At 31.9% G+C, this 12491-nt stretch overlaps 1 protein-coding gene across 1 annotated transcript; it reads left to right on the plus strand.

Moving 5' to 3' along the window:
* The first annotated feature begins 8774 nt into the window (after window positions 1-8774).
* LOC111709275 (pulmonary surfactant-associated protein A) lies at window positions 8775-12065 on the plus strand. Its single transcript, XM_023482899.1, has 5 exons — window positions 8775-9031; window positions 9769-9917; window positions 10094-10187; window positions 11661-11724; window positions 11957-12065. The coding sequence occupies exons 1-5, from the start codon at window positions 8977-8979 to the stop codon at window positions 12048-12050; spliced, it is 456 nt and encodes a 151-aa protein (XP_023338667.1). The 5' UTR covers window positions 8775-8976; the 3' UTR covers window positions 12051-12065.
* The last annotated feature ends 426 nt before the right edge of the window (window positions 12066-12491 follow it).

A 12491-nucleotide genomic window follows, 5' to 3' on the forward strand; every position in this document is an offset into this window, starting at 1 on the left:
TGGATATATTCTATATAACGTGAACGTTAAACGTTAACGTTATAGGAGCTCATACCTAACGTTAAAGTTAAACGTTAACGTTAGAGGAATATACCCCCAACGTTAGCGTTTTGTGGAAACGTAACGTTATTTTTCTAATATCTACAACTTTTTTGACCATAACGTAAAGAAATGTTTTATTTCCAAGGGGAGCTTGAAAGTCTAACGTTTGAAAAATGAATTGGGACTTGATTGAATATCGTAACGAAAGGATATCTATTTCAAAGTTCAACTTATAAAAAGTGTAACGTTGTATAACTGAAAAATAAATTACTGTTTATGAAAACGTTTTGAAACGTTTTCCCTTATAGAATAATGAAAAATTCAACGTTGCAAAAATGGATAATTATTTTAATAATCAGGAAACGAAAGTTTTTTTTACAGAGTAAAATTTCAATAATGTAAACGTATAACATTTAAAAAATGTAATTCTGTAAATCATAATGTTTCATAACTTTTCTCTGAATACTAAATTGATTAGTCTAACGTTAGATATATATGTCTGCTGAAAATGTTGTACATAAAACGTTAGACTATGAGGGCTGAGTTTTAATTTCAAAAGTGTAACAAGAATTCTGTCAATCAAAACATTTCAAAACGTCTCTAATATATCAATGTAAGAGATTCGACTGATGATTATAAGAGCAAAGACTTATGGTTTTTCATTTCAAGTTCAAAGAAAATGAGTTTATGCCAAAAACTCTTATTTTCATTTAATATATCTTTGCAATCCGATGTCGTAGACCATTAATATCGAAATATACAAGGTTTAAACCATCGGGTTGGAAAGATATAGGGATTAGTAAATTTGAAAAAAAAACTAAAGTGTAAACGAGTTTTTTGTAGCATGCTATTAGTGAAAATTCAAATCTTATAAATGTTTCTTGTTTGATGAAACCCACTAAAACTCTGGAAAAGGAAGACGACATTAAGAAATTTTACATATGCATTTTCTGTTCTAAAGCAAAGATTTACTAATTGTAAAAAAATCAACTTAAGTGGAACGGGTCTGTGAACAAACACAATTGCTGGGTTTCATATTTATTTGACTACTTGAAATCATAACTTCTGTTGGCATGGTTCATGTTTTAGGTTGAAAAATTTAGAAATGTAGATACTTACTAAAATGCAACAATATTTTATCAATTGGAAAATGCAATTATGTTTAAATTTTTATGAAACTTTAGAATAGAAAAAAACTGACTTTTTAATCGATTTAAAAAAAAAATGTGTTAAATAATTTTATTTTGCGTTGTTTGTGTTAAACAAATTTAGCACTTGTCTTACTATATTTGATATTTTTAACCCCAAACATAAACTCTGAAAACATTTTCATTGTGGTCTGTAAACTAAAGCTAATGCCGTTTTTTTACTCACTTTGTAAGTAACATAAAAAAAAACACAAAAAGACCTAAAAATTCGCCACAAATTATAATTTTCTAATCTCTANAGAACTATGCCCCAATGACGTTTTATTAAAGCAAAACGTTTGTCATCTTTTAGATCTTAAACCAAGTGAAAGTGTAACGTAAGGTCTCTGAAAATATTTACCTTGCATGAAAGTGGAACGTTAAAAAATTGTGGTTTTATTACATTAGCTTTAACGCAACGTTGGGAAAGTTTTTTAAAACGGAAAATGCAAAAGCGTAACGGAGCTTTCTGTTTTTTTCACAACATTTACAAAAGCTTAACGTTGTATAAGGTATTCAAGTGCAGAAAATTCATTACGTAACGTTACTCTATGCCATAAAATTTCATAATGCGCAACGTAACGTTTCAAACGTTAATACTTTTGATGAACACTATCGTAACGAAAGCTAAAATCTAGAAAAATCGAAACGTTGACATCTACCACAGATGCCTAAATTTTGTAGGTACCCTCTTATTCTAATTTAGATACATAATTTACTTATTTTTAATGGATATAATTGGTTTTAATCTTGTTACGTCAGTACCACGTGACCAGAATTTCCACCAATGTCCGTGCAGTATCTGGTCATATGGCTCTGTCAGCCATATTATTTATATTAGAGTGTTTTCGTATAAGTTTTACATGTTTTTTTCAATTTCTGGAGACAGAGACAGCACCTAAATTGTCTAACCTTTAGGATATGTCCCCCTTTACTTTACTTTAACAGTCCCTTTAATCCCTTGTCTGACCAAGGATGAATGGGATATCCTTTTTTGTCTTGCTGAAAATAGCTTAGTTTCAAATTTGGTTTATCTGTACTTAAGTAATATTTTTAGATACAAAACCCTGAGAAAGATGGTTATAGGCACCGTTGTGAATCGAAGATGCCACTCTTTTTACATAAAATGTCACTTAAAATCACGTGTACAGTCCCTTTAACCTTGGGCACTTATTTGTGTATCTGATATTAGTACCTCTGCCTAGGAGTGTTGAGAACTACGCTGTGTGGGAGAAATCTGTTCCTGTCATGAAGGAGTTTACAGTTTGTTTATGGATTAAACTACATTATCTGGTGAGTTGATATCCTTCTTTGTTTTTTTCTTCTCTAGAATGACCCCCCCCCCTTTTTGTTAAAAAAGCAGGGTGGGGGGGGGTAATTAAATTAAAACCTCAACTTTTAAGTATATATATTTACAGTGTATGATTTCCTGTTAGCTTTTATTTTGTTAGATGTTTTAACAATAACAAAATATGCTACAGGGTGAGCTATAAAACTCTGGAATAGGAAGACGACTTTACACTCAAGTTATGACTTGAAATAGTCCAATTCACATACGACACTGCAATTGTGAAGTGTAAACAGACCCATTAAACTTAAGTAATGATTTAATACCTAACTAGTAAAACTATTTGCTTTGTAACAGGTATCACTTAAGGAATGTTTTAATTGCGTCTAATTCTATTCCACAGTTTTCTGGTTCTCACTGTAAGACTGAAGTTTAGAATATTTTTAGAATTATTATTTGAACAAAACATTTGAGAAAAAACTTGTATTAGAGAGGAGCCCAGCAGATCTGGAATATATGTTCAAAACTGAAGAACTCTGAAGATATATCTTGCCTTGGTTTAGGTCAGTTTACGAATTCAAAAAAAATCCTTTTCCAACAAAGTATATCATTTCAAGTTTCCTTCCATTTAAAAATTGACCTTTTCGTATATATATCTGAGAAGCCATGAGGTGATATAGGCTTTTTTATTATTGAACTTTGTAAAGTTTTATAAAGGGAGTGACTGGCAAGTTGACTTACGAGTGTAGCGTTACATAATTACAAATTAGGTTAAATTGATATTTGTGTACGTTGTAATGTAATTCAAGTACGCATGTTGTACGTTGTATACTTTCTGCCCCCATGGAGCATATTTTTTTTAAATATTCAATATTCCTAACGAAAAGTATGGAAAAAGTTCTGCTGTAAAGAGCAATGTTTTGATTAGGAACTGGTTGTTAAAAAAATGTTCTCTTATCATTGAAAACGGTCATTTAAAGAAATCGCGCAAATAAGCATTTAGAAAACAATTAGAAATTTGTTTTATGATTTTTCAAAGAATCCTTTTAGCTAGACAATGGAGGTTATCACGGGCAGCCGTAGTACATTTGAATTTCCGAGCCGGGTCAACCTTTCCGGTCCCAGTTTGTACTGCACCTAGCTCTATGGACTGGACTAGCGGGTGCAACAAGGTTGTCGCGGTCAGACTTTATGCTTCATATAGATTGAATTTCCTTTTACTAAAGGGGCAGAGGTGCGTGATGTATCCCATTATCATTTATCATTCATCAGAAAAGGGTGAAAAGGAAAACTTTGGAATCGGTCCCACTCATTTATTGGAATTGGGTCACTGAAAATAATATTTACAGTCACTTTAATATTATATTTTTTTTATAGATTTAGTGGGCGTTACATATATGACTATGCCTTTGCGCAATCATTTGATCAAGACTGAGATACTTGGCAAGTTTAATGATTACGGGTGGAACTATGTTTGTTCAAATATAGAGGTATTATGTTTATAAAAAAATTCATCATCTTATTATTTGAAGATAAATTGATGAAGATTCTTAAAAAATGGTTTACACCTGAAAATACTAAAATAAAAATAAATAAAAATTTCTCTTGAACTGGGTTTTTGCTTTATGCTCTGATTTTCTAATCCATTTTTTGGCAATTCGATATCGTTTTTGAATTCGATATCGTTTTTGAATTCGATATCGTTTTTGAATTCGATATGTTTTTGAATTCGATATCGTTTTTGAATTCGATATCGTTTTTGATTAGATTTGTTAGATTAAATGGTTAAAGTCTACACCGTCAAATATATGGATTAGAAAATTTCAGTTGATCCACTTTTAAAGTTTTTAATTACTTACACCCCAAACACGTTTTTGATTTTTTTTAGGTATGCAAAGGTACACAATCGGGTAAAAGTGTTGTATCCTAATTCTACATCTGTAACAACATAAATTGCGGGATCGTAAATCAAATTTAAAATGTACATCGGAATTGAATATTTTCTAAAATGTTAAATTGCTAAGAATTTCATTACTGAATTGGGGTGAAAACGATAAACTTCAAGTGACCCTCAATATAAGGTTTATCAATCAGTTTCACACAGTTAAAGGTTTAAAAGGTACATTAGTGAATCGGACATGTAGTTCTTACATTGACAATCCCTTGAATTTTTATCAATTATGATCTGATGTATCTGTTTGCGTAGGAAAATGAGAGCAGTACGGAAATGAAATATAACATTTTTCTAAATGGAAACTTTCTTAACAACGGAAGCATTGCCTATGTTACACATCTCAATATTTCTCAGGAAAAAAGTGAGTTTTGATTTTTTTGTTAATTAAGGAACTACTTTATTCGTATAGTGACTTTTTAAAAACCAGACAAGAGAAACAAACTCCTTAAGAAAACTGTTTGCTGGTACGCCCTCAGGGGGCAAAGATATAGGGATTAGAAAATATAAGTTTTAGGCAAAGACTCAATTCCTTTCCTTATTAAAAGCATTTTATATCTTCTAAATAGCTCTTCAAAAAAAGAGTTATGATATAAAACATAAAAGATTTCAATTTAACATGAACGTGTTTTTTAATTTGACTTGTTGACACCAAAGAAATTGAGTCTTTGCCACAAACTTATATTTTCTAATCCCTATATCTTTGCCCCCTGAGGGCGTACTCCTTTGATATTTCAAACTAAGATTATTTCATCTAACAGAATTCATAGCTTGAAATATCAAAGGTCTACTAAATTGGATTGCAAAGATATAGGTATGCGTTTGTGGCAAAGACTCAATTCCTTTCTCTCTAAGCCATTGATAGAAATAAATGAACTAACTTGCCTTGCGTTACCTACCAGTGTGTGTATTGCTATTTAATATTTGACCTGTTTTTGTTTTTGTAAATTTATATTGTTTTTATTGTTTTAGTCTTACTTTGTAGTCTTATCCAGGGGGGCTTAATTTTTGTTTCTTTCCAGGGGGCTCAGCACCCGTTGAGGCCCATGAAACCCCCTGAAATTCATAGATTTCACTGGTCCAGCCTTTCTCATAAATAATTTTTCATTATTTCAGAAATTTTGTTATAATTGCCTATTCATTTACTTTATAATTTATTGGTCAATTCTGACCTATACGACTTGTGATGATGTTTATAGAAAAACATTGAAATATATTTCCTACTTTGAAGTTGTGCATTCTATAGAAACACTTTTAACCTATTCAGATGTTTACAGTGTATATTTTGAAAAAGTTTAATTCCCATATGTTTAGATGTATTGATTGTTGGACAAAGCCTGGACAAGATGTGCACCGGAAACAGTTCTAGGCCTGTCTGGGAGTGCTACGGGTTTGAAAAAATTCATAGTTTATCAGCAGAAATTAGGAAATTTTAAAATTTAAATTCAAATTTAATTCTCACCGATTTATGTTTGCAACTGATTGTGTAAACCTTTGATATTTCAAACAGTGATTATTCGATCTAATGAATTTATAGTTTGAAATATCGAAGGTCTACAAAATTGGGTTGCAAAGGATTAGAAAATACTCAATTCCTTTTCTTGTTCTATTTGAGGGTTTCGTAAAAAAACAATACTACGTTATCATGCATTACAGTTGTAAAACCTTATTATATTATTGACTGGAATTATTTTTTTTTTCCTTTCAAAAATGTTTAAACAACTAATGATTAAAAAACTATAAGACAGTTTATTTCTGAATTTACTTTCTTTTTAAAGGAACTGTTAGCGATAATTTCAAGTGGTCTTCCATGCAAATATGGCAAAATTTTCAGTGGTAACCTAGTAAGCGTGGTCCGATCAAGTATGAAGGAAATATCCATGTTTTTTTCTGTTTTTTCTATTTGAGATTTCTCTGCGAATGCTTTTCTTGCTTAAAAGAAGCAACGGAGAAAGTATCAGAATTAAAGGTTTCAAGGGCATCGTTGTTGTAAATCGGGATTTACGCGTACCTTTGATATACAAAGAATTGTATGTACTATATAATCTATCTATATATAAGTTTGGCTTGTCTGTTTGTTTGTTTGTTAGTATCCAATAAACGTCAAAACGGCTGAACCGATCGAGCCCACATTTTTTGTGGGACATCACGTGACCACAGGGAAGGTTTATGAATGATCAAAATTTCAAATATTTGTGTCCATCAAAATTCGATCTTCATTTAATTTTTGAAAATTTTGAAAATCCACAAATTTTTTTTGTAAAAATCCGCGAATTATTTTTGTTTTGTTTTACGATGTACACAAAGAGAACATGTTCACAATTAATTTAGAAGATGGGCGCGAAGCGCCCTCTAAGGCTAGTAAAATATAATTTGATAATTCATTGAAAGCACGACATTTAAATAGTGAATTTCCCCAAATCCGCCTGTCCTATAACTGGGATATATATCTATCTGGTTTGAAAATAATATATTATATACATAGATAATAAAAAATAAGAAAAATCATGAATTATAAAATATTACTAGTGGATTAAATGTTTGGGACGGAATCCTATCTGCTGAAGAGATTAAAGCTAAAACTAGATGCGAAAGTAAGATTTAGATATTCTCTTTGTATGAACCAGTTTTTCTATGAACTTTTGTTTACCAAAAGCTGAAATTTTCTAATGCTTATAATTTTTCAACTTGAGCTGAATACTTTCTTAATATCGAGACTAACCTAATCTTGTTATATCCTAAAAAGTGTATAAAATTCAACCAATCAAAGTTGCGTATATATGAAGCCTATAAATTTGAAATTTTGCGCGCCATTGAAGATTAACGTTTAGAAACGTGAGGGACTCTCTTATTTTAAAAAACCGGTTTTGATTTTTCTCTTCTATATTCAAGAAAGAACGGTTTAAGAAGAAAATCTAAAGTGTGTCCATTGTTCACTCAGAGCCGGCGATTTAAAAAATTCAAGAAAATACGACTCGGGTCTAAGCTGTTGTTGGGCCTTAATTACGGCTCGGGCCTTTGAATTTAAGTTGCATCTATTTTTCAACAGAATTTACTTCATAAAACTAGTTTAATGTTGTATTTGGCGGATTTTCATAGTTGGAATTGGCGCATTCCGGGTTTTGATGAGAATAAGACCCAACATTGAGTCCTATTCTTCACTAAAACCAACCAAGGTCGGTTTTATTTTCATTAAGTCGAGCCTAAGATCTCGCAGCTGTCAATCACGTGACAAAAGCTCCACAAGCTGTCGTCAGAGTTGGGTCTAAGATTGGGTCTTAAAGCTGCGTTTAAGGAATTAAGACTCGAGCCGTAGCTTTTAAATCGCGGGCTCAGATTAAGTAATCGAGATAAGGGATATCTCATTCTAAAGTTTTCAGCTCTGATTGTGTAAACCTTTGATTATTCAATTAAATTTGATTAACAGAATGTAATATCAAAGGTCTACTATATCATGTTGCAAAGATATAGGATCTAGAAACTCAGGGTTTCCTTTGTAGTTACTAAGTATTCTGCAAAATGTTATGATAAAAGCCACATTACACTGGTGTAAAAATTTAAGAATAAGAGAAAATTAACCATTTAGCTTTTCCATGTAAAGAATTGAATCTTTGACACAAACTTTGCTTTTCTTTTGGATATTTCAAACTAACTTTCAGATAAGATAATGTAAGTTTGAAATATCAAAAGTTTACACCTTCAGGTTGCTGTTATATAGGGATTATAAAATACAAGCTTGTGGCAAAGACTCAATTATCAGTTTCGAACTCTAATTTTCTAAACCATGTATATTTGTATACCATGTATATTATCCAATATTTGCTCAAAAAAGTAAACATATTGATTGGTAGATTAAATATTAAATATACTAAAAATTTTTCATATAAAATAAATATTATGAAAAGTATTTAATGTTTAGATATTGCGAGAGTTCCTTTCATAAGCTGGGAGCACTCGTCCTGGACCTTTAACAACCTACAGATCAGGAATATTAATTAATCAATTTGGAAGAAAATGGCTCTGCTATCATTTTTCTGTGTTCATCAGAAGAAAAAGTTTTATGATTTGCAAAACTTATTCATATTCTATTAAAACGGAAATTTTAGTTGACAAAATTTGGAACGCTTCTCATTCATAAATGTCACAATTACATGTCAAATTTAACAAAAATTACAGAAATTTCGTGAGTATTAGATATTTCTTACGTAGAGAAAATGATTGAAAAAAATTAAACGTTTGTCACAAACTTAAATTTTCCAATTACTATATCTTTGCAACTTGACTGTGCAAACTTTGATATTTTTAACTTACATTATTTGATCATAGAGAATTCATAGTTTGACATTTGGTTGCAAAAATATTGGGAGTAGAAAATCATGAAGTTTGTGACGAAACTCAATTCTTGTAACGTTTTGAACCGTTTTTAAATATAATATCTATGCTAAGCTAATTATAGGAACGGTTCTGGACTTGAGTACTGTGAGATCCTGAAACCTCCCAGCAGGTTTATGTTCCCGGAGAAAAGGACTAATAAACTAGCACAGAAACTTTGCAATAAACTTGGTAATTAATGAGAAGGATATTTCACATTAAGTTTTCTAGATATTATTAAGTCATGACATTTATGGTTAGGTAAGGCCACTGCAGAGGTAAATTTAGGAGATTTTAAGCTAGGTTGAAATGAGGTTAATATTATTCCTGTGCATTTCTGGGTTGGAATAAAACGGTTCCTATTGAATGAGAAGAATAAGACTAAATATTATAGAACCTGTATTACTAGGTGGGAATATAATGGTTCCTATGAATGAGAAGGATACAACTAAATATTATAAAACCTGTATTACTAGGTGGGAATATAATGGTTCCTATAAATGAGAAGGATAAGACTAAATATTATAAAACCTGTATTACTAAGCGGGAATATAATGGTTCCTATGAATGAGAAGAATAAGTCTAAATATTATAAAACCTGTATTACTAGGTGGGAATATAATGGTTCCTATAAAGAGAAGGATATGACTAAATATTATAAAACTTGTAATACGAGGTGGGAATATAATGGTTCCTATGAATGAGAAGGGTAGGACTTAATATTATAAAACCTGTATTACTAGGCGGGAATATAATGGTTCCTATAAATGCGAAGAATAAGTCTAAACATTATAAAACCTGTATTACGAGGTGGGAATATAATGGTTCCTATGAATGAGAAGGATAAAACTAAATATTATAAAACCTGTATTACTAGGTGGGAATATAATGGTTCCTATGAATAAATATTATAAAACCTGTATTACTAGGTGGGAATATAATGGTTCCTATAAATGAGAAGGATAACCAGGAAGTTACTGAGCTCGCAACTAAATATTTTAAAACCTGTGAAGCTAAATCTAGAGGAGGAAGAATTGCTTGGATTGGTCTTACATCCAACTCAAGCACAGAATGGAAGGTTAGCAAGCATTATTATAAATTTAATAATAACTTTATCGATATAATCATTATTATTACATGTTATACAATTTTTTTGCTTCAAAAATGTAAATATAGAATAAGAAAAAATTTTCATTAACATTATCCTTATAAATATATAAGCAGATGGTATATATTAGTCTGGGATATGTCTAGTCTATGAGTGATGAGGTTGGATTGAGCTGGGAGAACTGGAGAGATGGGCCTGGTAACACAGAAACCAACTGTGCTTTTCTTTATACAACTTCAGGTCAATTGACTATAAAAGAACAGCTATACCTCGCTCCACGTACTACTGAGAGATCTACAGACCTAGAATATACTGTTTAGACTACAGAGATCTATACAGGGCTCTACAGACCTAGAATATACTGTTTAGACTATAGAGAGCTATACAGGGCTCTACAGACCTAGAATATACTGTTAAGACTACAGAGATCTATACAGGGCTCTACAGACCTAGAATATACTGTTTAGACTACAGAGATCTATACAGGGCTCTACAGACCTAGAATATACTGTTTAGACTACAGAGATCTATACAGGGCTCTACAGACCTAGAATATACTGTTTAAACTACAGAGATCTATACAGGGCTCTACAGACCTAAAATATACTGTTTAGACTATAGAGAGCTATACAGGGCTATACAGACCTAGAATATACTGTTTAGACTACAGAGATCTATACAGGGCTCTACAGACCTAAAATGTACTGCTTATACTACAGAGATCTATGCAGGGGTCTATTGACCTAGAATATACTGTTTAGACTACAGAGATCTATACAGGGCTCTACAGACCTAGAATATACTATTTAGACTACAGAGATCTATACAGGGCTCTACCGACCTAGAATGTACTGTTTAGACTACAGAAATCTATGCAGTGCTTTTACAGACCAAGAATATACTATTTAGACTACAGAGATCTATACAGGGCTCTACAGACCTAGAATGTACTGTTTAGACTACAGAGATCTATACAGTGCTCTACAGACCTAGAATATACTATTTAAACTACAGAGATCTATACAGAGCTCTACATACCTAGAATGTATTGTTTATACTACAGAGATCTATACAGAGCTCTACAGACCTAGAATATACTGTTTAGACTACAGAGATCTATACAGAGCTCTACAGACCTAGAATATACTGTTTAGACTACAGAGATCTATACAGCTCTACATACCTAGAATGTATTGTTTATACTACAGAGATCTATACAGGGCTCTACAGACCTAGAATATACTGTTTAGACTACAGAGATCTATACAGAGCTCTACAGACCTAGAATATACTGTTTAGACTACAGAGATCTATACAGGGCTCTACAGAACAAGAATATACTATTTAGACTACAGAGATCTATACAGGGCTCTACAGACCTAGAATGTACAGTTTAGACTACAGAGATCTATACAGTGCTCTACAGACCTAGAATATACTATTTAGACTACAGAGATCTATACAGAGCTCTACATACCTAGAATGTACTGTTTAGACTACAGAATTATATAGGAACTACTTCAGGCTAGAAAGAAATACAGGACTCTACAGGCATGAAAAGGACTGCAACAAATTAAGAAGGACTACATAGAGAATTACAGGACGCGATAGACCAAGAAGGGACTACTTAAGAGACTTAAGAGAGAAATTTATGACTAACAGGGACTGATATGGAGTACAGAGAGAAATATACAGGTTTCTTCACACCTTCAGGTTCAAGAGGAGGAGAAAGAGGAAGGTGGGGAGCTGGGATCTGTCAAGAATTCAATCCTCTCAGGTCAAACCCACATCTTAGCGCTCATTGAAAGTACACGGTTGAAATAATTTGTAAAATTACTCAAAATCCTTAAAAGGCAGGAGTGTACATTTTCACCACTTCCTTGGTGATGAACTTAGAATTAAGAATACAGGAAGTTGAACTTTCAGGAAGTTTATTTTTTCAAAATAAAAAATAATTTATTGTTAAGATTAGAAAAAAACGAATTTTAAACAGTTTAACCCTTTTTCAGACACTGCACGATTTGTGAATTTAAATCTATTTCTCCGACATTCACTCTGAGAGGCCTGTGCAAGGATAGTCCATTTGACAGGAAACATTTTTAAACCTTTTTTTCTGAGATGCAACAAAACTAAAAAAATCATTATTAACTTTTGAAGGGGAAAGCTTTTAAACTCCCTTTTCAGAGTTCTAAAATCAGAGCTGAGAATTTTTGTGTTTTAATCCCGATTGCTTGATCTAAAAATCCATCGTAGACACATTTTTTTAATTTTAGGATTTATAAAAGATATACCATTCCACCCCGGATTAAAGATCTCTTCAACCCTGAACTGGGTACGATACCATACGGGATTAATTAAATTAATCTGCAGATTAAAAAAAGATCGAGATTAAGCATTGATCTCGATACAAAATTCAAAAGTTTCCAGCTTAGATGTCAGAACTTTTGTCATTTTGAATCTCGGGATTAAGCATTGATCTCCATCTGTTCCAGAATTACGGATTAATCCTAGTGCCCATGTTGAATATCGATATCAAGCGTTCAT

Source organism: Eurytemora carolleeae, unplaced genomic scaffold, assembly GCF_000591075.1.
Source record: "Eurytemora carolleeae unplaced genomic scaffold, Eaff_2.0 scaffold917, whole genome shotgun sequence".
Taxonomy (NCBI): Eukaryota; Metazoa; Arthropoda; class Copepoda; order Calanoida; family Temoridae; genus Eurytemora; species Eurytemora carolleeae.